This window comes from Gopherus flavomarginatus, chromosome 20 (assembly GCF_025201925.1).
Source record: "Gopherus flavomarginatus isolate rGopFla2 chromosome 20, rGopFla2.mat.asm, whole genome shotgun sequence".
Classification (NCBI taxonomy): domain Eukaryota; kingdom Metazoa; phylum Chordata; order Testudines; family Testudinidae; genus Gopherus; species Gopherus flavomarginatus.
In genome coordinates this window covers 3,826,391-3,854,111 of record NC_066636.1, presented here as the reverse complement: position 1 = coordinate 3,854,111, position 27,721 = coordinate 3,826,391, and the positions used below count along the sequence as shown (strand labels likewise).

At 49.6% G+C, this 27,721-nt stretch overlaps 1 protein-coding gene across 2 annotated transcripts in view; it reads left to right on the top strand.

The window, feature by feature from the left end:
- Positions 1–27,294, top strand: part of LOC127037946 (interferon-inducible GTPase 5-like) — a 37,791-nt gene extending 10,497 nt beyond the window's left edge. Inside the window, exons 2-4 of one of the 2 annotated variants that reach the window (XM_050930160.1) lie at positions 5,462–6,074; positions 11,523–11,563; positions 25,303–27,294. In XM_050930160.1, the coding sequence (XP_050786117.1) occupies positions 5,502–6,074; positions 11,523–11,563; positions 25,303–26,482 (1,794 nt within the window). In that variant the 5' untranslated portion in view covers positions 5,462–5,501 and the 3' untranslated portion in view covers positions 26,483–27,294. Of the gene's footprint in view, positions 1–5,461; positions 6,075–11,522; positions 11,564–22,841; positions 23,261–25,302 lie in introns of those variants that run through there. The other variant, XM_050930159.1, reaches the window with a different exon arrangement.
- The last annotated feature ends 427 nt before the right edge of the window (positions 27,295–27,721 follow it).

Genomic DNA, 27,721 nt, shown 5'->3' with positions numbered 1-27,721 from the left:
GCTCTTTTTTATTGAAACACCCCTACAAATAAAGGAATGTGTCTTCAGGTAGGTTTGTTATTTCATGTGTTTATTTAATACGTTAAAAAGAGGGGGTTTAAGACATTCTTTCAAAAAACACATTTTAAAATGGTTTATAGTATGTGTTGTTCAGCTTTTGTTACAGGGTCCTGGTTGTTTAGGTTAGAGCAGAGCAGGGCTTTGCTGCAGCTTCACAGTTTTTACTGAAAAATAACCAGTGCTAGTCTAAAACCTAGGGGGTGGGGCAACTTTTTTTGTCACTATACATTACTTTTATAACCCTAGACTGTTTCTGCCTGCTCTTTTTTTTATTAAAACACCTATACCAAAGAACTGTGTCTTCATTTAGGCATGTCTTTTCAAGTGTTTATTTCTTTCCAAGACTTTTACCTCTCTTTGTTAAAAAGTGGGAGAAGAAGCAATTTCTTTTCCTCTAATCCAGTGGTTTACAAAATAAGAGGAATATAAACTGTCTGTTACTAAAAACCTGGGGTTTAAGCCTAGGGTGCTTCTGCCTGCTCTTTTTTATTACAACACATACAGAAAGGATGTGTTTAAGGTTTGTCTTTTCAAGTCATTATCCCTTTGCAAAACTGAGTGTAACTTTAACGTGTATAAGCAGAGTCAGGATGAGCTCTACCCTGACATCTGGTGGTGAATTATGGGGAGTGTGGAAAGGAATTTTAGGTATTTGCATTGGCACACCCACCCCATCTAGCATAGCCCAGGGCAGCCTGGGATGGTTATTTTGACAGCTCTGGGATTTCCAATTTCTTTGTTATTGGGGCAGGAGGAATAAAGTGTTGCCACCCTGATTATGTGAATGAGGAACTATGAGACTGCTTTATGACAGAGAAGTCTCAATATCAATTGAGTAGCACTTGCTAGACAAGGGACATGGGTGCCAAAACTTATTGAAATAAGAGAGGTTGGGGACTGGCGTGTGTACCTGATGGTATGGGCCCCTTTTGAGGGCCTGGAACACCAATTGCAGCACCTCCTCTCTCCACTGTTGAAGAGTAGAGCTAATTTTGATTCCATTAGGAGTCCATCTAGCGGCTGCTGAGCTTAATGCGTGTTGGGCCAATGGTGCACCAGCACTGGGGCTCCCCTACTACAAGCTGAAATCACTAAAAGAGCTAAGCTTACTGAGCTGCGATCACTGAGTTCTGGGTTAACTAGTGGGGGAGCCTGAAGACCTATCGCTAAGCGGCTGGCAGAGCGGAGCAGTTTGCAGCATGTTGGAGCAGCCCACGGAACAAAGAGCAGAGTGGTTTGCAGGGATGGCTGGAGGAGCGGCACAGCTGGTGGAGTGGAGCTGGTCGTGATGAAGGCTGCAGCAGAACTCCATGGAGAGGTGGAGCAGTTGGCCCTGGCCATGTAAGGTGCCCCTTAACACCCTGTGTGGGCCTGCCCCCCTATTTCCACCAAGGCTTGGGGGATAAAACTCTGCAGATAAACTTTTGAACTCTGGGATGGTATTGACCAGAGACTTTTGGGTTGTTGGACTTTGGGGTGACTGGACTTAAGACCCTAAGGGGGAAAGGACATTGCCAAACATACTTGGAGGTAAGTTTTTGCTTATGGTTTGTGTTATAATCCTGTTTGTGGTGTTTCTCCAATGTGAAGCTGCATAGTTTCCCTCCTTTATTAAAAAGATTTTGCTACACTCAGACTCCATGCTTGCGAGAGGGGAAGTATTGCCTCCTAGAGGCGCCCGGGGGTGGTGATGTGTAAGTGTCCCAGGTCACTGGGTGGGGGCTCGAGTTGGTTATGCATTGTGTTATTGTTATTGTTTTTAAAGGCTTTTTTCTTAACCTACATTGGTATTAAGTATCAGAGGGGAAGCCGTGTTAGTCTGGATCTGTAAAAGCAGCAAAGAATCCTGTGGCACCTTATAGACTAACAGACGTTTTGGAGCATGAGCTTTCGTGGGTGAATACCCACTTCCTCAGATGCATCTGAGGAAGTAGGTATTCACCTACGAAAGCTCATGCTCCAAAACGTCTGTTAGTCTATAAGGTGCCACAGGATTCTTTGCTGCTTTTACATTGGTATTGAATAGTTTAAATGCATTTTTATCCTGTGCTTACCAAACAGGCTTTGCCTTAGTCAATTCCCTTTTTAAACCTAGTTTTTAATGTTTTTAAATGTTTTTTCTTAACCCACCCTAATATTTAGTACACCTTTTACATTTATCTCAAAATTTTCTGTTCTTAGCCTACCAAACTAAGCCTTTACCATCATCTCTCCTTACTCAAACTCACTAAAAATCTCTCTTCTTTCAAACTAACTAACCCTTTAAAAACAAAAATCTTTCTATTCTTTCATAACCTGCCTTTACCAGGCTCTTTTCTTCTATAAATTACCTCTCTTCTTTCAGATTTCCTTTTTTTCCTCTAAACCTTACTCAAACTCTCTTATTTCCTCTTTACACTCTCTCACACTTTTCTTTCAACCTTTTTCTCTCCATGTACCCAAGCACAAACATACACAACACTTCCCCTAGTCAAACACGTACACACACACACATTTTTTCAAAATGGCTGATGGCGCCATACTTTGACGCCGACGGAAAAGGGGTGGGAAGGCGGAGCATAAACCCAAAAAGGGGCGTGGAAATCTGTCAAAATTGCATGATGATGAATACTATTGAATGTATTACTACTCAGGTGTGTAAATCAGGGCAGAAAAAAAGCTTGATGCCTGAATCTAATTCCTTTTCTTATTGAACTGCACATCCCAAGCACCTCTTCACTTGTCAGGATGAGAGGGAAATGCTCTATTTTAGGGAGAACGAAAGGCCTTTAGGGAGTTGATGGCCCAGAGATTTTGGGTTATGGCTGACATCTCAGCCTTCATGTAAAACACTTCCCTGTGGCCTTTTGACGTGCACACCGCGGTATCTCTCTGCCAAGTCCCTATCCAGGGAGGGGGAAGTCTGCAGGGTGAGCTCCCACCTCGGCTTGCCACTGCCATGCTGGAGCCTCTACATTTATTTACTGACCAAATTTGCAAATTTTTGCAGAATTTTATATTATTGTGCACAGAAATTAATGTTTTGGTGCTGAATTCCCTCAGGAATATGGGATGCTGGGCAGTTGGGGGTCTGTGAAAGGGGCACTGGGTAGTGGGGGGGTGTCTGTGGGTGGGAGATTGCTGAGCAAAGGGATCTGTGGTGGAGATTTCTGGGTGAGGGGCCACTGGGCATTGGGGTTGCTGGGCATAAATTTTCTGTTCTTTAATAGCCTACCAAACTAAGCCTTTACCATCATCTCTCCTTACTCAAACTCACTAAAAACCTCTCTTCTTTCAAACTAACTAACCCTTTAAACATAAAAATAAATCTATTCTTTCATAACCTGCTTTTACCAGCCTCTATTCTTCAATAACTTACCTCTCTGCTTTCAAATTTCCTTTTTTTTCTCTACACCTTACTCAAACTTTCTTTTCTCATCTTTATACTCTTCTTTCAACCTTTTTCTCTCCATTTACCCAAGCACAAACATACACAATACTTCCCCTAGTCAAACACGTACACACACACATTTTTTCAAAATGGCTGTCGGCGCCATACTTTGGCGCCAACGGAAATGGGATGGGAAGGCGGGACATAAGCCTAAAAGGGGCGTGGAAACCTGTCAAAATTGCATGGTGATGAATACTAATAAGTGTATTACTACTACTCCCCCATCCTCACAGCTCAGGGAGGGGTGCTGGGATCTGGGAGGTCTGTGTAGTAGGGTCTTCTGTGAATCCCTTTTTAGGCTCCTGACTCTCGCCAGGCATTGCATGAGCCTGGGCAGCTGACTGGGGCTGTGAATTCACAGGGTGGCAGATCACATCAAAGTTAGGTGCTGCAATGGTGAGCCTTGCAATGCCTAACTTCCCCCTTGTGAATCCTGCCCTTTGTGCACATTCTTTGCAAATAATCAGGATTGCAACAAAGAAATACATGATTCCTACATCAAGTTCTCCTGCTAATGGAAACAGCCAGCAAGATCCCAAATATTGGCAAAACTGCTTGGGACAAATGGGGTAGGAAGTGCATACTGGCTATCCACATTAACTGTGGAGTTACAAACAACATCTCCTTCAGGCAGAGTAACCGGTGTTCTGACGTTTACTCTGGGGGAGTGGTGACAATGCCACCATTATGGTAGTAGCAAGTTTTGTTTCTTTTGACAGGACGATTAAACTTTGATTTTAAAGAAATGTTGTAAAAGTGATAAGAAACAGAGACATTAAACTTACAAAGTGTTGGAACTTTTTGTGGAGGTTGGGTGCAGAGCAACTTCATATGAACAGAAAAAAACTTTTTAGAATGTTAACTGATTGAGGGGATTCCTTTACTGAAAAATAAACTTCTGGGGTCTGATTTTTGGTTCACACATGCTCTACATTAGATAATGAGGCCAAGAATGATTAGAGCTAGGTCTCACTTTTACTTAATTTTTTAATAAAATAACTTATCAATGAATGGCAGCTAAAGCTGGTAGGTTTTGTTTGTTTGTTTGTTTTTTACCAAAAAATGGGTTTCATTTTTCTTTTCTTGAGTCACAGTTCAGGCTGTGTTTTGTGCATTGTGGTCTTTTTTCAGAGATGGTATTGATGTATCAATATACATAATGGGATGTAAGTTTAATAGCATATGCTCTGTTCCGCACAGATCATGGACTATTATCTGTGTTATTTCCTGTGTTTGGGGGTTTTGTGCTCTGTCTGGGGGCCACCTGAACTTCCAGCAAAGTTTCTGGCTGGATTAATATCATGATAATGTGCAATGAAAAGCATTTTAGGCCTTTACTACACATTTTTAAGATCCCTATGACATATTTAAATGTTCAGAGGCTGATCTTTTCCACTACATCTGGTTTTTCACCCCCTCAGGAAATTAAGAATAGTACATGATTACCAAATAAAAGCAATAATCTACCTTCTGTACATGTCTCTGTGGAGTCTTTCAAAGCCATTGCTGTAGGGTGATATGATATTTGCTGTGAAGCACCATTTCACTGGAGATCTTTGGTAGATCATTTCCCTGCAGCTCAACTGGGGTGGAGGGAAAAGATCCAGGCATGAGTCGGCAGGTTCACTGCAGTTCATCAGCTCAGCATGCTAGGGACAAGCTGCAATGTGTGTATGGGAATGTTTTGAAAATACAGTGTACTGAGCAGGTAGTTTGGAACTGAACTTTGGCTGTTGATTTTCGCCTCTTTAATTTAATCAAGCATCCCAGAGCATCTGCTATTCCTAAAGGTTGGGTGTTTGCTTCTAGGAAAATCAGCCTGTGTTAAACTTTATTACAACCTCATATGGTTAAAACTGATGTCAAAATGAACCTTTTCCCCAACCAGAGGCAGGTCCTGAAGGAAAGGGGTTGATCTGATTTATCCTGATAAAAATAAATCACTGGAATTTTTCTTTTCCTTTTTCTAAGATCTGTGGTAAGAGCAACTGAGCCACCACCAAAGGCTGCCATGGCTGGTAGACTCTCCAGAGCAGAAATTGAAGAACTGAAGGCCATTGTTGTGAATGGAAACCTCACGGCAGCAGCTGCTAAACTTCAGGAGAAGCTGGAATCATTAGAAAACACCCCACTGGACATCGCCATCACAGGAGAGTCAGGTGCAGGGAAATCATCCCTCGTCAATGCCATCCGGGGCCTGCATGATGATGATGAAGGAGCTGCTAAGACTGGGGTGAAACAAACAACAATGAAGCAAAAGGCTTATCCACACCCCAGATTCCCAAATGTGACAATATGGGACCTGCCAGGAATTGGGACACCCAACTTTCAGGCAGACAATTACCTTAATCAGGTACAATTCAACAACTACGACTTCTTCATTATCGTCACTGCTACGCGCTTCACTTCCTACCACACCACCCTGGCCCGTGCCATTCACAGGCTGGGGAAGAGGTTTTACTACGTGCGCTGCAAAGTGGATATTGACTTGAAGGCTGAACAAAGGAAAAGGAATTTCAACAGGGAGAGAACCCTGCAGGAGATCAGGGAGGACTGCGTAGAGAAGCTGAGAGAAGCAGGCGAGGCCTCCCAGCGGGTTTTCCTCCTCTCCAACTGGGAATTGGACAACTATGATTTCCAACTCCTGCAGAAGACCCTGGAGAATGAGCTGGATGATCAGAAGAGACACGTTTTCATCCTGGCCATGCCCAACATCTCAGCAAAGATCCTGGAGAATAAAAAGGCTGAACTGCAGAAGAATATTTGGGAAGTGGCCCTGTTGTCATGTGCTATTGGTGTTCTTCCTGTTCCAGGCCTCTCTCTCATCTGTGATGTAGCCATCTTGGTTTTTCACATGAAGCGTTACTGCCTGGCCTTTGGCTTGGATGAAGAGTCTCTCACTAGACTGGCTGAGCAGGTTGACAAGCCTGTTGCAGAGCTGAAATCTGCTATCAGAAACTCTGCACTGGCCTCAGCCATAAAAAAAGAGTTTGTACTGTCTCTGCTTTCCAGATCTGCATGTGGAGCACTGATGGTGGTGGAACTTATTCTGGATTTTGTACCAAGCCTTGGCTCCCTAGCAGGGGGAGGGATTTCTTTTGTGACCACATACTATATGCTGCAGAGATTTCTGAATGACGCTGCAGAAGATGCTCAGAAAGTTCTGACCAAGGCTCTTGAACCCAGAGCTGAAGAGTCCATATAACAGCACCAAGACCGCCTATGCATGCCCATAGAAAACCAGACACACCTGGCCCAGCCCTGTTAGAATCTCTAGATATGGGTGAGCCCAGCAAAAACAAACTAACACCTTAAACCAACAAACAGCAGTGAGACCGACCAAATCAGATCAGACAGGATTCTGGTGAATCAAAAGCTTGTCCCTTCCACCAACACTATGTCAGGTTAGATGGTTTCTTTTCAGGCAAAACTAACTGGAATGGAGCTGGTCTCTAAACCAGTCTATGAATCCAGGAGAAATGTTCTGAGAAGAAGACGATGCTCCAGTATCTCTGCTTGGCTCGCTTCCCCTGGCCTCATGTGAAACAGAGTCTGTAAGAAACTCCTGTGAAGTCTGGTACAACTGCGCCTTCTGGGCTGGATCCATGAAAAGGAGTTAGGTGTCGTTTTAACCCTCCAAGTCCAGCATGGGGCACCTGGGCATTCAGAAAAACGCCGCTCAGCTGCTACCTGACTCTGTAGGTGCCTAGAGTGCCTCGACAGCTACATTTCCACCAGTAAAGCCGCAAGGTGCCTACGTTTCTGCCAGTGAGCAGGGGCTCAGCTGCATGACACCAGGGAACCAGCCTCACACCAACACCCCAGAAGGTTCCATTCCCTTGTCTGTCTGACCTGCAGGGCCTGATCCAGGAGTGTTCTCAGGACACACCTAACCCCACACAAAATGGATGGAGGGGGAGGTGGTTGTCAGAATCCAGGACCCGCAGCAGAGCAAGTCTCATGGTAACATAATGAGCACGGTCAGCCTGTAGCAGGATGCGTAAATGGCTACACAACATGATTGGCTGGAAGAGTCAACAGAGCAGCTCTTGAGTCCAGCAACAGCAGCAGGTCAGCAGCTGCTCAGTGCATTCACCCGCGGCTGAGATAGCTCCTGCTCATTCCAAGCCTTGCTCCTGCCTTGGATTCAGCCTTGCCTCACGCCAGGTAACCTGGTTCTGACCCTCGGCTCCAATTCCTGACTCCAGCTGTGACCCTGGGCTCTGGCACCTGCCCTCTGACTCCTGCCCTGAGCCTGAGCTCGGATTCCTGGCTACTGATGCCTGCTCCAACCACTGGGCCTGATTCTGCTCTGCTAGGTCCGGCCACCCATCTTCCAGTCACAGACAGTGGCGGTGCCTCTCTAACAGTTTAGTGCTTCAAGCACTCTCCTGGGGTGGGAAAATCCAAGCTGAAATCCTTTCTCACATGGAATTGACGCTGTACTAGATGGCTTAAAATACTTTGATGAAATGACATTAAATTGAGAAGAAAAGTCAGCTAGAAGTTGGTAATGTTTTCGGCAAAACACTGTGAACATTATGCCAGGATTTGCCGAGGGGTGATCCTGTTAGGGAAATAAAGGGGTTGCATTCGTATTGACTTTTTTAATTAGCGATAAAATTAGGAAGTAAGATAATATTTGCCATCAAGCATGCTCATGTTACCACAAATAAGTGAAATACCCCTGAGGTGGGAGAGGCAGGAAGTAAAAGGGGACGAAACTGAAAAATGTCTGATAAGAACAGTTAGTCACAATTAAATAATCAGAAATGTAGCTGCTGGACCAATGAGGCACAGGCCACGCACAGCCACACACAGAGATCCTGCCACAATTGTAAAATAAGGAGACCAGGATGTCGGTTTATCGAGCTGTCCCAGCCTGCCGGAGAACAACAGTTCAAGTCACTCCATGGTCCTGCAAAGTGGATTGTTCCAACATGTTTAAAGAGCATCAAAGAATGTGGCGAGACTTTGTGTAAAACTCCATTTGAAATTAAACTGGACATTTCAGCAGCCAGCAAAGTGCCGAGGGCAAACTGCAGCTTGGCCAACATAGGATGCAGTAGTGATCAAAGTGCATTGCAAGAAGGGCCCTTGGAAAGCAATCTGTGAAAGGAGGTTACTGAGCAGAGCTGAGCAGCAGGTGTTCACTGGCTGTCCCGAGATGGCCGTACTCCTGGCTATGGCCTAACTTGTCCTACACAACCTGCTGTCACACCAGGAGTTTTGCACAAAAGAGACTGGAATTTTCAAGACCTCCATGTAAGAACTCACAAGATATACCTGAGGCTGGGTGGCGAGAAGGACACGAGTCTCATTTTGGTTGGACATTTCCAGTCTTCATCACAAGCATGGGTCACCGTTTGATTGGTCCATGCCAGCTTCTCCCAGAGAAAGAACCAAGCTGAACTCACAGCAGAAAGGGGATAAAATGGCCTGTCTCCTTCACTTCACCTCACTTCCTGAAAGCCAAAAAAGAACAAGACTGGAATTTTGAATCGGCCACTTGGGAATCCTCACTCCTGGTGACATTAAGGACCCCTCATTTAGGCACCTTTAACTCTCTCTCTCTCTTTTCCAGAGTTATAGTTTGTGCCCTTGTTTTGATAAAGTTTGTTGTAAAACAGCTTTTAAATAGAACAAGTTACAATTCCTAAATACTGTACATCCCCCGTAGTTAACGGCTGCAGACTGCCTGTCCAGTTCTAGGTGTATACAGACATAACATAAGACTTTGTGTGAAAGCCTCTTGAACTGCATGCAGCCTGTCATAAAAATATAGATGTTCCTGTTAGGTGGTTAGGGGTGTTTATCAGATCCTGAATATAACTGGTGCGAGGATTGGTTAAAAGGGGTAACTACAACAGACCCATTGGGAAGGAGACTATGGTGGGTTGGCATGTGAGGAATTGCTCACGTTGTTTTATGCATTAGCCTAGAATTGTTTTCAGATGTTGAGTCAAGCAACAGTGGAGATTTTAACTAGTGGGCTTGAATGTTTTCCTTCTGCTTTAAGGGACTCAGTCAAAATTCCAAGCAGTCACCTTCACAGGATAATTATTGAACGGGGATTTTAGCTGTATACAGACAGAAAAATAAGACTACGTGTGAAAGTCTCCTGAACTACATGCAGCCTGTCATAAAAATATGGGAGTTCTTGTTAGGTGGTTAGGGGTGTTTAGCAGTTTACCAGATTCTAAGCTAATATAACTGGCGTGAGTATTGGTTAAAAGGGGTAACTGCAACAGATCCACTGGGAAGGGGACCTTGGGGGATTGGCATGTGAGTAAATTTTCTTATGCAATGGTGCACCACCTTGTTACACAGGAGGGCCACATAAACCTAAGCACAACCTTGTGTGAGCCAAACAGATTCTACATACTTTAATAAGATTTAAAGTCACCTGTATTGATTGATATTTTTAGGTCAGCTTATTTTGTATGCATTTAGCTAGAAACAGCCTATGTACAGCATTGTCTATTTACACACTTGTGTAAACTAAAATGACGGAAACATGATGCTAAAAGGCCATTGAATTGGCCCTTAGTATATTGTGCTGAAGCAGGCTCTGGGCCCTATGAAATGCTCTGGTGGGCCCTGTATAGCTCAGGAGCCATAGGTTGGGCACCCTTCTGCATGAGCCTGGAATTGTTTTGCATTGTTGAGTCAAGTACAACTGGAGAATTTTACTAATGGGCTTGAGTGCGGTTCCTTCTGCTTTAAGGGGTTTGGTCAAAATTCCAAACAAAGTGAAAGGATAATTGTTGAATAGGAATTTCGCTGCTTTCTGCAATGGATGTGTTATGTGATTCTTAAAACCTGGATGGTTCCGTTTTTCCCATTTCTCTCAGTCCAATCATAAACCAGTGCTACTGTGCATTCTTTTATATTATATGCTCTTGGCTGCTGTTGATAAGGGTAGCCAATAAAAGTGTAAATCAAATCTGAGTCCTTTCCTTTCATTAAGAGGTGAATATCCAAAGACCCCTAAGGCAGGTGATTTGGGTAATCAGCTGAGCAATTAACTTAACCAATGTTTTATTTGATACCTTCCTTTCTTACGTGTTCCAGGACACCCTCTGTGCATTACCCTGACTGGCCACCAGGTGCCAGCACAATAGGGTGCTGAGCCCAGCCTGGGGCCAGGAAATGTTACCTCATTAGCAATAATTAGTGATCAAGGGGCAGGGGGTGTATCCCACACGCTGAGGCTGAGAAGGGCAGAGTCTGCTGGGCATTCCTGCACCGGCTCTGCACTTACAGACCTGCCCTGTCTCCCTGCACAGACTCCCTCCCTCAGACAGCCCATGGGGCAGCCTGGGCTGAGCTGGGGTTTGTGCAAAGCCACCCGGTGCTGACTGACCCCTGGGCCGAGCAGACGTGGTGACTGGGCTGTGGAGGCCCTGATGAGCTGCAGGGGCAGCCAAAAACAGAGCCAGCTCCTCTCCCATCCTGGCCAGAGCCCACTGGGGTAATACATCGGGGTTCCCAGACCCAGCCACGGCTGGGCATCCTCCCCTCCCTGTCTCTCCAGGGCGAACCACGTCCACCTCTGGAACAACCCAGCCACCCCCTCAGCCCCTGACAAACAGCCAAGCTGCCCCCTCCTCCCTCCAGTGGGTCAAATCTCCTGTCCCATTCCTCCCCTCCCTCTCCCTGCCTTATCCAGACACGTGCTAGCTCAGCGCCATGCCAAGGGTCCTTGTACCCTGCCCTAGTTGCTGAGCCAGGCGAGTTAGTGATGGGCGCAGGCACAGCCATGCTGTGAGCTACCTGTCCCCCTTCCTGGGTGAACATCTCTCCCAGGGATGTTATTTCTGTCACGCAGAATTTACATTGATTCCTTTAGCTCTAGCCCTGCAGCTCTGGCTGCTTGGAGCCACTGGTCAGGCTCTTCTGCTGCTGTTCCCCACATCCAAGTGCCACCTGTGTAACCTTACAACACACTCTAGCAGAGGTGGGCAAACTACGGCCCCCGGGACTGTCCTGTCCGGACGCTGAGTTCCCGGCTGGGGAGGCTCACCCCCAGCCCCTCTCCTGCAGTGACCCCTCTCCTGCAGCCATGCCGCCGTGCGGGCAGTGCTTTGGGCAGCAGGGTTGTGCGCTCCTGCAGGGCAGCACGGCAGCGTGTTTAGGTCTGGCCAGGCGGCGCAGCTGCCAGACATGCTGCTCTGAGTGGCATGGTAAGGGCGTGGGGGATCCCGGGGGCAGTCAGGGGGCGGTTGGATGGGGCGGAGGTTCGAGGAGGATGGTCAGGGGATGGGGAATGGGGAGTTGGATAGGTAGGGGAGTCCTGGGAGGCCTGTCAGGGGGTAGGGGTGTGGATAGGGGTCGGGGCAGTCAGGGAGCAGGGGGGTTGAATAGGGGGTGGGGTCCCAGGGGTTTGGATAAGGGGCGAGGGGTCCCAGGAAGGGTCAGTTAGGGGTCAAGGAGCGGTGGGGTTGGATGGGTCAGTAGATTCTGAGAGGGCTGTCAGGGGGCAGGAAGTGGGAGGGGGCAGCTAGGGGGTGGGGGGCCAGGCTGTTTGGGGAGGTACAGCCTTCCCTACCCGGTGCTCCGTACAGTTTCACAACCCCAGTGTGGCCCTTGAGCCAAAAAGTTTGCCCACCCCTGCACTATAGCATGTGCTCCAGTGAAACACCTGCGGTGCTGAGCACCACACAAGCAGCAGGCTGCAGAAACAGGGTGTGTGGGATTTGTGCTCCATTTTCCTGAGGGCACCTGCCAGACCCCTGCTGGTGCACCCAGCCTGGAATAATATCTGGTATGAGCCATGCTACCCAGCATTCCTCCCCTTGGAAGTCAGGGGAAATGTTCCCCTATTACCTACTGAATTTTGGGGTCTGTATCAGGTGAAGGGTCCCCTCTTCCTTTTCACTGCCCAACGGCTGCACCCACTCCGCTGGTTCTTCGGCCAGCTCTGTGGTTCCCAGAGCACCAGGCCCATCCAGCTGCTGTTTATTAGGGGGAGGGGAACGTTCCTAGGGGTGTGAATTGCAGGGTTTTTAGGCTCTATCAGCTCTATTCTGTGCTCTGCTGAGAGTGTCCCAGACCTGAGGGATGGCATTAGATTCCTCCTCAATTGTCGTAGCCTCTCCCCTTCCAGCGAGCGCACCCTCTTGTCGAGACCAAGGGCTTTGTCCTACATCAAGGATGGGCAAACTTTTTGGATCGAGGGCCACATCTGGGTATGGGAATTGTATGGTGGGCCATGAATGCTCATGAAATTGGGTGTTGGGGTGAGGGAGGGCTCCAGCTGGGGGTGCGGGCTCTGGGGAGGGGATAGGGATGAGGGTTTGGGGGTTCAGAAGGGTGCTCTGGGCTGGGACCAAGGGGTTTGGAGGGTGGGAGGGGGATCAGGGCTGAGGCAGGGGTTTGGGGTACAGGAGGGAGTCGGGGGTGCAGGCTTCGAGTGGCACTTACTTCAAGCAGCTCCTAGAAACAGCAGCATGTCCCTGCTCCAGGCCCAGCTCCTACGTGGAGGATCGGCCAGGCGGCTCTGTGTGCTGCCCTGTCTGCAGATGCCGTCCTTGCAGCTCCCACTGGCTGCAGTTCCTGGACAATGGGAGTTGTGGGGAGTGGCACTTGGTTGGGGGCAGTGGGTGGAGCCCCTGGCTGCCCCTACACATAGGAGCCAGAGGGGGGATTTGCCGCTGCTTCTGGGATCCATGCAGAATAGAGCAAGACCCCCGGCTGGAGCAGGGCAAGCCCCAAACCCCACTTCTTAGCAGGAGATCAAGCACCAGATTAAAACTTCTGGAGGCTGGATGTGGCCCCTGGGCCCTAGTTTGCCCATCTCTGTCCTACATGCTCCTGTGCTCCTTTCCCAGGGTGATCTGAGATATCTGTAAGGGCAGAGTGCTAGTCTGTGTGTCATTGGCAAGCTGGGGCATCATTCAAATAGGGCACAGTAAGATTGTGTTGCACAGGTGGTGTGGATCTTAGCTCTTTACTTCCTGGATTTCAGAGGTCAAAATTTAGCCGCTCTCCGCATTCTGGAAGGGCAGAGGGTAGCTCTGGGGAACTTTAACTTGGTGCTAACAAAGATTTGGGGCTGTGGAATTTCCTTTTTTAGCATCCCCACATTTCGCACCCCAGCTCTCTCCATCCACTGCCTCTGGCTCCTTGGCAATGACGCTGGGCCACAGAACACACTGGCTTCACTGCCCTGATGTAAGTGTCTTATAATGTAGTTTTTAATTCTTTAATGATCTGTTGAGATTTACAATCCTACACCACCTGCAAACAAGCTTGAAATTTACTCCCTGCTCATTCCGATGGAGAGTCATTATCTTCATGTACAGAGAAGGCCCAGAGTTAAAGCAGATCCCCACACTGACTAGCATGTCAAAGGTTAGGGTTAGAGCAGAAGACGATTCAACCAGAAGCTCAGAAAAAAGATATGAATAAGTCTCTATAACAATTACTGTCCTGTTAGTCACATATTTGGAAGCCACATTAAATATTATTTAACAAGATCCGTTACTAATGATGTCTTGTAACACAGTGTAACAGGGGTCAGGATTGGTGGTTACCATGTTGTATGAAGCAGCAGGACTCCTGGGTTCTATCTGTGACTCTGCCCCGACTTCCTGCATGACCTGCGCCTCCAAAGGCCTCTGTTCCTTTGCACAGAAAACAAGTATGACCAGAAACAGATGAGTGTCCTGAGGCCTCCTCAGAAAGGCAGGTTTCAAAGCCCGTCACAAAGGCCTGGTCCACACTACACAGTTAAATCAATTTAAACAGCGCTAAATCGATTTAACTCTGTACCCGTCCACACTACAAGGTACTTTAAATCGATTTTAAGGGTTCTTAAAATCGATTTCTGTACTCCTCCCCAACGGGAGGAGTAACCCTAAAATCGATATTACTATATCGATTTAGGGTTAGTGTGGATGGAAATCGAAGTTATTGGTCTCATTCCTTTAATGTAGCTACCCAGAGTACACCGCTCCGGAAATTGATGGTAGCCTAGGACCATGGATGCACACCACCGAATTAATGTGCCCTAGTGTGGACGCATAAAATCGATTTTATAATATCGGTTTTATAAAACCGGTTTTAGTAATTTCGATTTTATGCTGTAGTGTAGACATAGCCAAACACTCCTGGATGTGCTATACCTACAGAGTGCTGTCTTATTTCAATATCAATCGATTGTTACTGGAATTGGATGCCACAGGGTTGGTTTGTTTTTAATAATATTTATTTTTCTAACAACATGTCAAAGTCTCTCATGTCCATCCCAACACTATATCATAACGTTACCACAGATTTTAGGGCTATTTGATTTACTTTAAAAAGTAGCTTTTAGTTTCCTATATTTATGAATTGTTTTTATATATGTGTGGGTATGATCCTTAACAGGTGTAAGCGGGCATGGCTCCATGGACTGCCCTGATGCGCTGGGCCTTAAATTTTTCTCTGAAAAAGGCTCTTCTCCCTTCCCTGTTTGGTGTGTGGGCTACACTTTAAAAATGATTCCAGTATGAGAGGAAACATTTCCTCAGGGAAAAATTCTCTCAGCATTTTAGTTTACACAAGTGTGTAAATAGACAATGTTCTACATAGGCTGTTTCTAGCTAAATACATACGAAATAAGCTGACCTAAAAATAGCAATCAATACAGGTGACTTTAAATCTTCTTAAACTATGTAGAGTATGTTTGGCTCACACAAGGTTGTGCTTAGGTTTATGTGGCCCTCCTGTGTAACAAGGTGGTGCACCATTGCATAAGAAAATTTACTCACATGCCAATCCCCCAAGGTCCCCTTCCCAGTGGATCTGTTGCAGTTACCCCTTTTAACCAATACTCACACCAGTTATATTAGCTGGTAAACTGGTAAATATTAGCTGGTATATTAGAATCTGGTAAACTGGTAAACACTCCTAACCACCTAACAAGAACGCCTGTATTTTTATGACAGGCTGCATGCAGTTCAAGAGGCTTTCACACGTAGTCTTATTTTTATGTCTGTATACACCTAGAACTGGACAGGCAGTGTGCAGCCATTAACTACGGGGGATGTACAGTGTTTAGGAATTGTAACTTGTTCTATTTAACAGCTATTTTACAACAAACTTTATCAAAACAAGGGCACAAACCATAACTCTGGAAAAGAGAGAGCGAGACAGAGAGTTAAAGGTGGCTAACTGAGGGGTCCTGAATGTCACCAGGAGTGAGGATTCCCAAGTGACTGACTCAGAATTCTTTTTCTTGGCTTTCAGGAAGTGAGGTGCTGAAGGAGACAGGCCATTTCTGCTGTGAGTTCAACTTGGTTCTTCTCCAGACAGAGATTCCACAGCCTGCCTGGGTATTTTATTCCGGTACTGAACTAGCCTTGCAGTTAGGAAGCATTTCCCAATGCCTAATCTAAATCTCCCTTGCTGAAATTTAAGGCCATTATTTCTTGTCGTGGGTTCTGTGGCTCAGGAGAACAATTTATCACCCTCCTCTTTATAACAACCTTTTCTGTAGGTGGAGACTGTTATGTCCCCCATCAGTCTTCTCTTCTCCAGACTAAACAAGTCATTTTTTTCAGTCTTTTTGAAGCTCGTGTTTTCTAGACCTTTAATCAGTTTGGTTGCTCTCCTGTGGACTTTCTCCAATTAGTCCACATTTTTCCTGAAGTGAGGTGCCCAGAACTGGACCCAATAATCCCAACTGAGGATTTTTCAGTGCTGAATAGAATGGAAGAATTACATCTCGTGTCTTGCATCCAACACTTTTGCTAATACACCCCAGAATGATGTTCCCTATTTCTGCAACAGTGTTTGTGATCCACTAGGACCCCCAGATCCTAAATAATAAGCAACTTACTATATCCAAACAGTAACAAAATATTTTTAAACATTTGATCCGGATACTTACTAATGGGCTAAGCCAAAGGTTGCTTCGACCCCAGTTTTTCAGCTCCAGCGTGGTCAGGCAGATATTAGCAATGACCTCGTTGAGAGTTTACTTTTTATACCTTTTAACAAACAAGGGATGTCATTGCCAATTACTGACTCCAGCTAACGATCAGTCTGAGATCATTCACCCTTATTTCCAGTCTTAATCCAGAGAAGATTTACAACTTCCTTTCTTCCCAGCGCCTTTCCTCCTGATCTCGTCCCCGCCTCCCTGCTGCACCTGGGTTCACACAGGAGACAGTGGTATGTGGTGGGGAGTCCGTGTTGGCTTCTTTTCAGAGAGATTATTTTTTTCTTATTGAAAAACACTTGCAGTCACCCCTGTCCGTCAGAGACCTTCTTTCTTAGAAACGTCCATGTATTTCTTTACTTAGTCTTTGAACCGGACTTCATTCCTTTAGGCCTCAGAACTCATGATTTTCAAGCCCTTCCTCCCACTAGCTACTCGGGGCCTTTCATCACAACACCCACATATTTTGTTCTTAACCAAACTTAAGCTAACGCTCATTCTTTAATTAATTTTTTTTCTTTGATCCTACGAGGTCATTGAAAATCTAGTTAAGACCGGGGGTCTCTTATCCGACTTCCCATCTCTCCTACACAATTGCTCTTGTGCCCTTAACAATGACTCTTAAAAAACTAGCCAGCTCTTTTCCCCCTCAGACTTGCTTCCCAAATGATCCTACCTGCCAAGTCTCTGAGTTTGCTGAAGTTTGCCTTCTTGCCATCCATTGTTTTTATTCCGCTGTTTTCTCTCCTACCGTCCTTAGGATTGTAAGCAAGGTTTGCATGAACTCTCCCCTGACAGCCAGTGATGAGCTGGGGGGGGAGGGGCATGGGGAAACCGCTTCAGGACCAGACTGTATTTACATGAACACACCCGCTCCACCTAGTATCCAGCAGACAGAGCTGGGTGCCCGAGTGATCAGCTTTGGCAGGTGTTGGGTTACAAATCACATCAGTGCAGGGGGCATGAAATGTTGTTACCCTTATTGTGTGAGCAAAGGGCAGCAGAACTGCGCTTCACCTGTCCTGATTCAGGGGGTCACAGAACTCACTAAGCAGTGGGTTTGGCTGCCAGGACCCAGTGCAGAATGGGAGAGGGGGAGGAATGGGGTATGGCGCTGGGCTGGGCTGGGCTGTATGATTATTTTGCCCTTTTCTACTGTTTAAAGTCTTTTCTCACAAAGGACAGTATGGCAGAGGGGAGTAGCATATTAAAAGGACATTAGTTTGTCAGACTTTCACACCACAAGATAAGAAACTGAGGCAAAGGAAACCCATGGAGGAGGTCACTTTCACGTGTGGAAACCTTTCCTCTGCAGACGCAGCGTCAGCTCAGCCCAGAGAAGTTGGGCTCTGCCCCATAAGCCTTCTCCAGGAACAGTTCCCAGATGGGCCAAGACCCCCTAAGGGACAAACCCCTGCAGCCCCTTGTCCTCATTCACATCTCCCGTCCTTGGGGATCCTGTGAGGGCTGTAGGAGAAGAGCCCTGTTCCTGCTGGCTTTAGGAGAGAGGTGGTTCGGGGTGTCTGGACAGCAGGAAACCTGGAGGACATATTCCCACCAGTCACTGCTGCTCCATGGAAATATGCTTTGTGCATCCCCCCCAGCTAGCTGCGAGGTGTCACTGCTGCTCCCATGGTAGGCAGGGGTGGGGGAAAAGGACACACTCTGTGCATTACCCGGATTGGCCACCAGGTGTCACTGCTGCTCCAAGGCTGACAAGCTGCGGGATGGTGTGAACTGGGGCAGCGTCAGTTCCAAGGGTCAGATTTCCAGACGGGTGCAGCGCACAGGAGCCCCCCGTCAGGAACAATGAGCTGCTGGGGAACTAGTGGAGCTGCTGGATGTGGGTGGTTTGGAGAATCCAGTGAGATTCGTGTGTCTCGTGAGCATGGTGTGGCCGCCCCAGTGGCCGAATGTGTTACCTGCTGTGCACGGTGAAGCTGGGCAGAGTCCTCCCCTCTCCCCTAGGGAGGGACCAGTCTCAGCTCCTAACTGGATGGACCAGCTCGTTCCCTGCCGTGTGCCTGGGACAGGTCGCACTCAGCAGCGGGGGCACAGAAGTACAGTGTCCCCCCGACAACCAGTGCGTTCTGGGACTCTGGACGAATGTATCCCTGAGAGCCCAGCAGCATCTGGGAGCAGGGGCTTTTGGGTAATTCCCATGCGCAGAGCACTGCATTATGGAAAGGAGTCAGTCAGTAGGACGGGCTGAACCATGACTGCCCCAAAGCCGGTGGCTCCTCGCCCATCCCGGGAACCAGCTTACAGGGCCCGGCATTGAGGCTGCTGGGCCTGCGCTGGAGACACCATCCCATGTGTCGCTACCAATCCTCGTGACCAGCCTGTGACAGCTGCAGTGTGGGGATGCCAGGTGCTGGGAGCAGGATACCAGCCCCCTGTGTTCAGAAATTGCAAATCAGACCCAAAAAATCATGAGATTTGTTTTCCCCAAAAACCCACAAGTTTGGCCCAAAATCATGAGATATTTTTGAAAAGTTGATACTGAGGGTTTTGGTGTTTTGGTTTCTGAACTCCCCCTGCCCCATTGTGTGCATCAGAGACAATGACTGTGCCCGGCTCTCCCAGACGTACAGAGCAGGTGACTCTGGCTCTCTTGGCTGCTGGGTAGAAAGGAGCTTCTAGTTTCTCCCCAGACCCCCACATTATAATTAATTACTTTTGTGCCCCCTGCCCAGCCCCACATCTGCCCCTCCCCCAGACCAGCCATAAATTGCACCCCCCCAGCCCTACATCAGCTCTGCCCCCCAAGTCCCACTGCTGCTCCTCCTGCAGCTCTGGGGGGGGTCTTCACCTCTCTCCCCCTCCCCTACTCAAACAGTTCTCTGCCCCCTGAGGGGAGGGGGAGAGAGCTGCCTGTCACCTGCAGCAGCTCTGATTGGCTGCCCTTCCGCAGAAGGTGGGGCAGCTGGTAATTCTGATGGTGCAACAGTGTCACCTGGTGGACAGTCTGGGTAATGTTTCCTTCGTTAGCACAGCAGTGACACCTGCTGGCTAATTAGGGTAGTGCACAGAGTGTGGTTTGTCAGTGGAACAGCAGGGACTGTGCATTGCCTGTGGCTGCTGCTTCACTAAGGAATAAAATCTGAACGTAGAGCTGGGCACTGGGAGCCAGGAGTCCTGGTTGCTGTTATGAGCTCGATGTCTATAGCTGTTGTGCAATCTTGAGCAAGTCACTTTCCCCCTGTGAAAGGGGGAATCCTGATCCTTTGAGCCTAGGTGGCGAGTTATATCCTTTTGTGGTGCCCGGGCTCCAGGAATAGTCAGGGCCAGGGGCTCAGCTCCATCGATATTTGGAGCTGGGTCTCCCCACCCCACCCTAGCCCTGCCTGGAGCAGGCCTCGGCCCCCGCCTGCCACTTCTCCCCCCCGCATCTCCCCCCGCCCTGCCACATCCCTGTTCGAAAGAAAGCAGCATGTAGTGCCTCTCCCATGCCTGCTTGTGCTGCCAGAGTAGCGCTGCCCCAGGGTCCCAGTGCCCCCCACCCACTAATGGCAGTGCAGGCTGCCCTTACCATGCCCTTCCCCCCTAGACCTGAGACTTTCCAACACCTCAAACCCCTCAGACCCAGCCCTTATCCCCCTGCACCCTAATCCTCTGCCCCAGCCCTGAACCCCCTCCTGCATCATGAACCCCCCACCCTCAGCCCCACAGCCCTCACTACTGCACCTCCTCCTATCCCCAAATTCCCTCCCAGAGAGTGCACCCCCTCTTCCTTCCCACATACCCTCTCCTGCCCCCAAACTCCCTTCCAGAGACTGCACCTCCTCCCACCCCCCAAACTCCTTCCCAGAGCCTGCACCCCTCACCCCCTTCTATGCCCCCAGCCCCAGCCCAGAACCTGCACCCAAACTCTGTCCCAGAGCTTGCACCCCTCACTATCCCCTGCACACCGACCCCCTGCCCCAGCCCAGAGCCTGCACTCAGCATCCAAACTCAATCCCAGAGCCTGCACCTCAGACCCCCTTCCCCACCCAAACTCCCTCCCAGAGCCTTAGGCAGGTGAGGGGAGGAGTTTGGGGCGCAGAGTTGGGGGGGCGGGTTCTGGGCACCACCAAAATTTCGACAAACCTGACCTGCCTTTGAGGTCAGTGGCACAAATCCCACCAGCTCCAATGGGAGCAGCGCTGTGCCCAGAGAGGGATCACGGGGTTAAGTCATATGTAGAAACCTCTGTGGTGAAAGGCTCAGGAATAGCTCGTTATTGGGCAGTAATTATGGGGCTGTGGGAGCAAGACAAATAGTTCACAAGACAGTGAGAAATCCTGTGTGAGGGGAGAGGGGACCTTAACTTTGTCGTATGATTTAAGAACAAACCTGAGTACGTGACTGGGGGATTCTTCCCCTGAGACTCAGGCTGCAGGTTTCTGTGATTCCCAGACCAGCCTGGACTCTCTTCACTTTCCTGCTGGGTGTTATATGAGGTGACTGACGTCTCACACGTGTGATTCGCTGCCTCTCACCCTCTCTTTGCACTGTGTGTGCAGTGGGGTGGTTCGTTGTGGGAGGTGTCACAGGCTTGTCGGCCCTTTAAGGCAAGCCAAGCTCAGCCTGGCCTGTGAGCTAGCAGCGAGTCCCCAGCTGGGGGTGACAGGGCAACTTAATGATACTTTGTGACCCCAGCTGGGCCAGGGCCAGGAAACCACAAAGATACAAAGAGACATGGGAGGGGGAACGCAGTTGAGGCAGACCCAGGAGAGAGGGGTGTGTGTGTGTGTGTGTGTGTGTGTCTCTCTCTCTCTCTCTCTCTCCAGGGGTGAACATCTGGTTAATTATGGAGAACCCAGCTGCAGCCAGAGCTGTGGTGTGAATACCGATGCCCCACAATTGTGTCACTCACACAGGAATCCAGCTTTGGTTCTTGGCTGGTCATTCAGCTTAGCATGGTTCCTTTCATGCCTGCGATACTGCCTGGGCCTGCGAACCTCTCGCTCCTTGGGATCCTCTTGGAAGCTGTCTCCACGGGGGAGCAAGTAGGAGCTGGCAACAGCAGGAACCTGTTTTGCTGCGCAGCGGGTGTCTGTGCTGTGCACTGAGTGTGTCTGGTCTGTGCACGATGTGTCTGTGCCATGCACTGAGTGTGTCTGTTCTCTTCATTGTGATCTGTGCCAGGCACCCAACATGTCCGGTCTCTTCACTGTGTGTCTGTGTCACGCCCAGAGCATATTTAGTCTCTGCATTGTGTGTCTGTGCCGTACCCCAAGCATGTCTGATCTGTGAACTGTGTGTCTGTGCCCTGCATTGAGCGAGTCTGGTCTCTACACTATGTGTTTCTGCCCAACATTTCTCATCTCTGTATCGTGTGCCTGCACCATGCTCTGAACATCTCTGGTGTCTCCTCCATATGTCTGTGCCATGCCCTGAGTGTGTGTGCTCTGTGCACTGTGCCTGTGCCATGCACCAAGTGTGTCTGGTCTCTGCACTGTGTGTCTGTGCCATGCCCTGAGTGTGTATGCCCTGTGCACTGTATCTGTGCAATGCACCGAGTGTGTCTGGTCTGTGCATTGTCTTTCTGTGCCATGCCCCAAGCATGTCGAGTCTCTGTATTGTGTGCCTGCACCATGCTCCAAACATCTCTGGTCTCTCCTCCTTGTGTCTGTGCCATGCCCTGAGTCCGTGTGCTCTGTGCTCTGTGCACTGTATCTGTGCAGTGCACCGAGTGTGTCTGGTCTGTGCATTGTTTTTCTGTGCCATGCCCAGAGCATGTCTGGTCTCTGTGCCGTGTGTCTGTGCCATGCACCGAGTGTGTCTGCTCTCTGCACCGTGTGTCCATGCCAGGCAACGAGTGTGTCTGGTCACTGCGCCATGTGTCTGTGCCCTGCCCTGAGCATGTCTGGTCTGCACTGTGTGTCTGTATCAGGCACCGAGTGTGTCTGGTTACTGCGCCGTGTGTCTGTGCCCTGCCCCAAGCGTGTCTGCTCTGTGCACTGTGAATCTGTGCCGTGGACCCCGTGTATCTAGTCTCTGCACTGTGTATCCGTGCCGTGCCCCGAGTGTGTCTGGTCTCTGCACTGTGTATCCGTGCCGTGCCCCGAGTGTGTCTGGTCTCTGCACTGTGTATCCGTGCTGTGCACCGAGTGTGTCTGGTCTCTGCACTGTGTGTCCGTGCCGTGCCCCGAGTGTGTCTGGTCTCTGCACTGTGTATCCGTGCCGTGCCCCGAGTGTGTCTGGTCTCTGCACTGTGTGTCCGTGCCGTGCCCCGAGTGTGTCTGGTCTCTGCACTGTGTGTCTGTGCCGTGCCCCGAGTGTGTCTGGTCTTTGCACTGTGTGTCTGTGCCGTGCCCCGAGTGTGTCTGGTCTCTGCACTGTGTTGCTGGGCCCTGCCCTGAGCATGTCTAGTCTCTGCACTGTTTGTCTCTGCCATGCACTAGCGTGTGAGTATGTGTGTGTGCGTGAGAGAGAGAGAGAGAGAGACAGAGAGTGAGTCTTGCTGCTGTCCCCTGCCAGGTCTGGGGTGTATGTGTGTGTTATATGTCCACACTGTCACCTCCTGATTCCATGGTGACATTTAGGGCTGGGTGTCCGCCTGGAAACACGCTGAGGGGGGGCACGTATCTAGGCCCTGCTCTGTCCCTCCCCTATTACCCACCACAGCCTGCTCGTGCTCGGGGTGAGGCCCTGCCCTGCTTCCTCAGCCAGCTGCTGCTTTCACTTTCCCTTGCTCGAGACAGAGCTGGAGCGAGGGCCACAGGAGAGAGCCGGGGGCACAGACAAAGGCAGGCAGAGGAGGCCCTGGCAAGGGGTGGGGGGGCTGGCAGGAAGAGGGGGAGCGAGGAGCCCACAGACGGTGAGAGAGCAGCTGAGACACTGCGGGCGAGACAGGGGTGAGCTGTGCCCACAGATTGCTGCCCCTTCCCAGAGACCATCAACCCCACTTGAGATCAGCCCAGCCTGGGGGGAGGTAAGAGATTCCCCTTGCTTGGGATTTTACTGCCCCTACACCTCCAATTCCCCCCTCCCTTAGTGATCAGCTGCAGTGCTGCCAATTCAGCTGTTTTCCAACCCCCCTGTACATTGGCACGTCCGCTCTCCTGTCAGTCCCTGGGGAACACGCGGCCTCTGAGCCTCCTTCCCTCCCCCACTGGTGCTGCTGTGTTAGGGGCAGGTGCTAGGCCGCCCTGCAGAGGAACTCGTGTTGGGGAAGGTGTCTGGCCTGTGGCCAGTGGGCGGGTGGATCAGATGGGCCCCAGGGCAGTCACCTTCCAGCTCTGCAATCCATGAATCTGCATTTTTCATCTGCAAAAGTTGCAGCTGAAAAACCTGTGCCCAGCTCTGGTTCCTCAGACTCTCCCTTGGCTTCAGTTGAAATAGCCGGGCTCCAATTCCTCTGTTCCTGTGCGCGGAGCTAGGATGGGGTCCAAGAAAGCCGTGCGCTCCCCCTCTTCCTGCCAGGCCTTTGGGGCGAGTGAGACCCTGCAGCTCCTCTGAGCTAGAGAGCAGCCAAGGGAGAAGGCTGGGTCTGTGCATGGCTCTGCCTGTTCACAGACGATACATCAGTGGTCCCCAACGCGGTGTCCACAGGCACTGTGGTGCCCCCAGGTGCATGGGGTCCACCGGGGCATTTATGTGTGCCCGCCTAGTGCCCAGCAGGGGAGAGAAGCCGCGGCCCCCCGCCTGCCGGGGACAGAGAACCCCGGGGCTGCAGGCTGTGGGCGCGGGTGTTCTCTGTCCGCAGCAGGCGCAGAGCCCACCTAGTGCCCAGCAGGGGAGAGAAGCTGCGGCCCTGCGCCTGCCGGGAACAGAGAACCCCGGGGCTGCAGGCTGTGGGCGCGAGTGTTCTCTGTCCCCGGCATGGGGCCCACGTAGTGCCCAGCAGGGGAGAGAAGCCGCGGCCCTGCGCCTGCCGGGGACAGAGAACCCCGGGGCTGCAGGCTGTGGGCGCTGGTGTTCTCTGTCCCCGGCGCGGGGCCCACCTAGTGCCCAGCAGGGGAGAGAAGCCAGGGCCCCGCGCCTGCTGGGGACAGAGTGCTGTGGGCGCCAGTGTTGTCTGTTCTCGTGGCCTCTCTCAGGCTTCTCTCTGCACTGCTCAGAACTGCTGCCAAAAAAACCAGCTCTCTGTCTCTGCAGAATGGACTGAATGTTTATGATATTTATTTTGTAAAGACGCCTTAATTTTTCTTTCAGATAGATAAAAAAAAGAGTAAATTCACATGGTAAGGTGAAAGAGTAATTGCCGAATAATTTAATTAATACCTTTTACATGTAAAATTACCTTTATTATCTTATGGATTCATATATTATGTACAATTAAATAGGATGTTTTTCACATTATTTAATGTACAAATACAAAATAAGCCTTGAAAAATTGTTGGCGCCTGCCACACTCTTCTGAAAACATGAATGAGCTACTGGCCACAAAAAGGTTGGGGACCACTGCGATGGATTGTCCCCGTCAGCAGCAGTGCGCTGGGCTGGCTTGAAAATGTCCCTGCTTATTTCTGAGAGTTCATGGGAGCGGAGATCTTGTGAAAATTCTCACCTGTGGGTCTGCGAAGTGCTCAGAATAATGGAGGCCCTGATCTCAGCCAGGGTCTGTGGAGCACCTGACATAATGGGGGCCTTGATATCGGTCGGGGTATGTGCAGCGCCTGGCACAATGGGGTCCCGATCTTGGTCAGGGTTTCTACGCACTATACTACAAATAATAAATAATAGTTAAAACCAAAGAACTTCCGTTTTTTCCACACTGCCTCTGCCTCATTCAGTGCATGGGTCGGATACACAAAGGGGCAGAGTTAAGGTTACATGGGCCACCATAAATGTGCTTTTTCCTAACTTTTGAGGGCTTGACACAGCGCTGTCAGTGCAGGATTTTCCAGGGGAAGCCTTGACTAGGAGCTGAAATGTTTCTTCTTCTCTGCCGCAGACTCAGCACCATGGCTCTTGATGGGTTCAGAACCGCTATCCGTCATGGGAACCTGACAGAAGCGATTTCTATTGTGCAGCAGAGAACACCACAGTGGTTTAACAGCCACACCCTCAGCATTGCTGTTACGGGGGAATCAGGCTCCGGGAAGTCCTCCCTCATCAACGCCATGTTGGGGCGACATGCTGGTGATGAAGGCGCCGCTGAAACCGGGATGCTCGATACCATGATGGAGCCGATGGCTTATCCAGATCCCTTCCTTCCAGGCATCACATTCTGGGACATGCCAGGGATGGGGACAGCCTATTTCCCTCTAAACACCTACTGTGAGCAGCTCAATTTGAGCCGATTCGATTTCTTCATCATTGTCGGCTCCCAGCGCTTCCGCTCCGAACACGCCAGGCTGGTCTGTGAGATCCAGAGAATGGGCAAGAGGTTCTACTTTGTGCGCTCCAAAGCCGACATGGACCTGGACGCTTCCAGGAGGCAGCGTCCCTCCAGCTACAACGAGGAGAGGATCCTGGAGCAGATCAGGGAGGACTGCAGGGGAGGCATAGCAGCTGAAGGAGTGGACCACCCAAAAGTTTTTGTCGTGTCCAGCTGGGAACCCAACCGCTACGATTTTCCCCTCCTGCGGCAAACTTTGCAGACGGAGCTGCTGCACCTGAAGAGAGACGCCTTCCTGCTTAGCCTGACTGCTGTCGCCTCGCCCATCATCAACGAGAAAAAAGCCACCCTGAAGGGGGAGATTTGGAAAACAGCCCTTTTCTCATGTCTTCTCGCTGTCATTCCTATCCCAGGCCTCGCTTTCTTGTGTACCTTCTTCAGCTTCAAGAAACACCTCTTCCAATACTACAGCAGCTTCGGAGTGGACGACAGGGCCCTTTCTGCTCTCGCCCGGCAGGTTGGGAATCCCGTGTGGGAGCTGACAGCTGTGATGACGTCCTTGGGAACGACCCCCATGACAGCTCTGAAGCTGTTGGCGGATTCGGTGGGGGCTGCCGTGATGGTAGCGGAATATTCGTGGAAGCGCCTCCCGGTATTTGGTGCCATGGTGTCTGGAGGGGTGGCGCTGGTTACCACGTACTTCATGCTGCGGAAGTGTTTGGCCTCTGTAGCTGACGACACCCAGCGGGTTCTGAGCAAAGCTCTGGAAGCAGAAAGGGAAAAAGCCATCTAGGATTTGGTGTTGCGTTGGCTGAGCCTGCTGCTGTCTAGAAGATACAGCCTTGGACTTCAGGCAGGGAAGATTCATGCTTCCCCATCCAGGAGTTGCATGTGTAGGCCAAAAACCTAGTGGGAAGAAATTGCCTCAAGTAAAATTTTGCTTATTTTGCCTTATTCTCCATTTTGCCAGCTTTGAATTAGTACAAAGAAATTGTTCTGAGTTTATTTTTTGCTGATTGTGTTAACATTTGTTCTTAGAAGGATCGAAGTTTTATGGCCGTAAGTTCTGTTTGGTGTGAGTGAAGAATGGATGGTAATTAACTGAGAAAGGACAACTGGGCCGGATGGTCAAGAAGGGAGTTGGAGTTAGGGTGACCAGACAGCAAGTGTGAAAAATCAGGACAGGGGGTGGGGGGTAGTAGGAGCCTATATAAGAAAAAGACTCAAAAATCGGGACTGTCCCTGTAAAATTGGGACATCTGGTCACCCTAAGTTGAGGAGTCGATAGACACCAACTTTACAATCAATCACTCGGATGGCAGATTGACGACCCTAAAACAAAGGCAGACGCCCCAAGGATGAGAAAAGGAGTTGAGCCACAGGGACAAGATAAGAAACAGCTGCGGATCCTTCCAGTAACAACTCAAAATAATGCTAATTAAGAGCAACCTTGAATACCTTGTGATTGACAGCCCCGGTGTGACACAGCAAGTTCCATAGACTTGTCTGGGAACTTATCACTCCAAAAGACGGGTGTATTGCCATGGGACTTTGGGTTCGTTCTGCATCAACATCGGAGCTTCGAACACATTTGACCAGCTCCCCTCCCTTGTGTGCAGGTTCAGCAGGCCACAAGAACTGACCGAGGAACGCTAAGGACTAGTAAGTGTGTGTGTGTGTGTGTGTGTGTGTGTGTGTGTGTGTGTGTGTGTGTGTGTGAATGGAAGCACATGCTGATTTTAATACTTAAATTGTACTCTCAATAAACGCGGCGTGTTGCCTTATCCCCTTTAAAAGATTCCGTGTGAATCCTATAAGCATAACACATGTTCAGACCCCATAAACCATCTGGGGCGTCGTTGCACACCAGTGAAAGTGCCCATAATGAAGAAGACAGGCTCGGCGACAGCTCAATACTCCTGAGGTTTTACCTCACAAGGAATGAAGCAGCTTCCTTCTGGACATTCATACAACAAAAATAAAATTATATTAATCAGGTTCTATCAACCTCAGTCCCGCTGGGCTCCTCCAT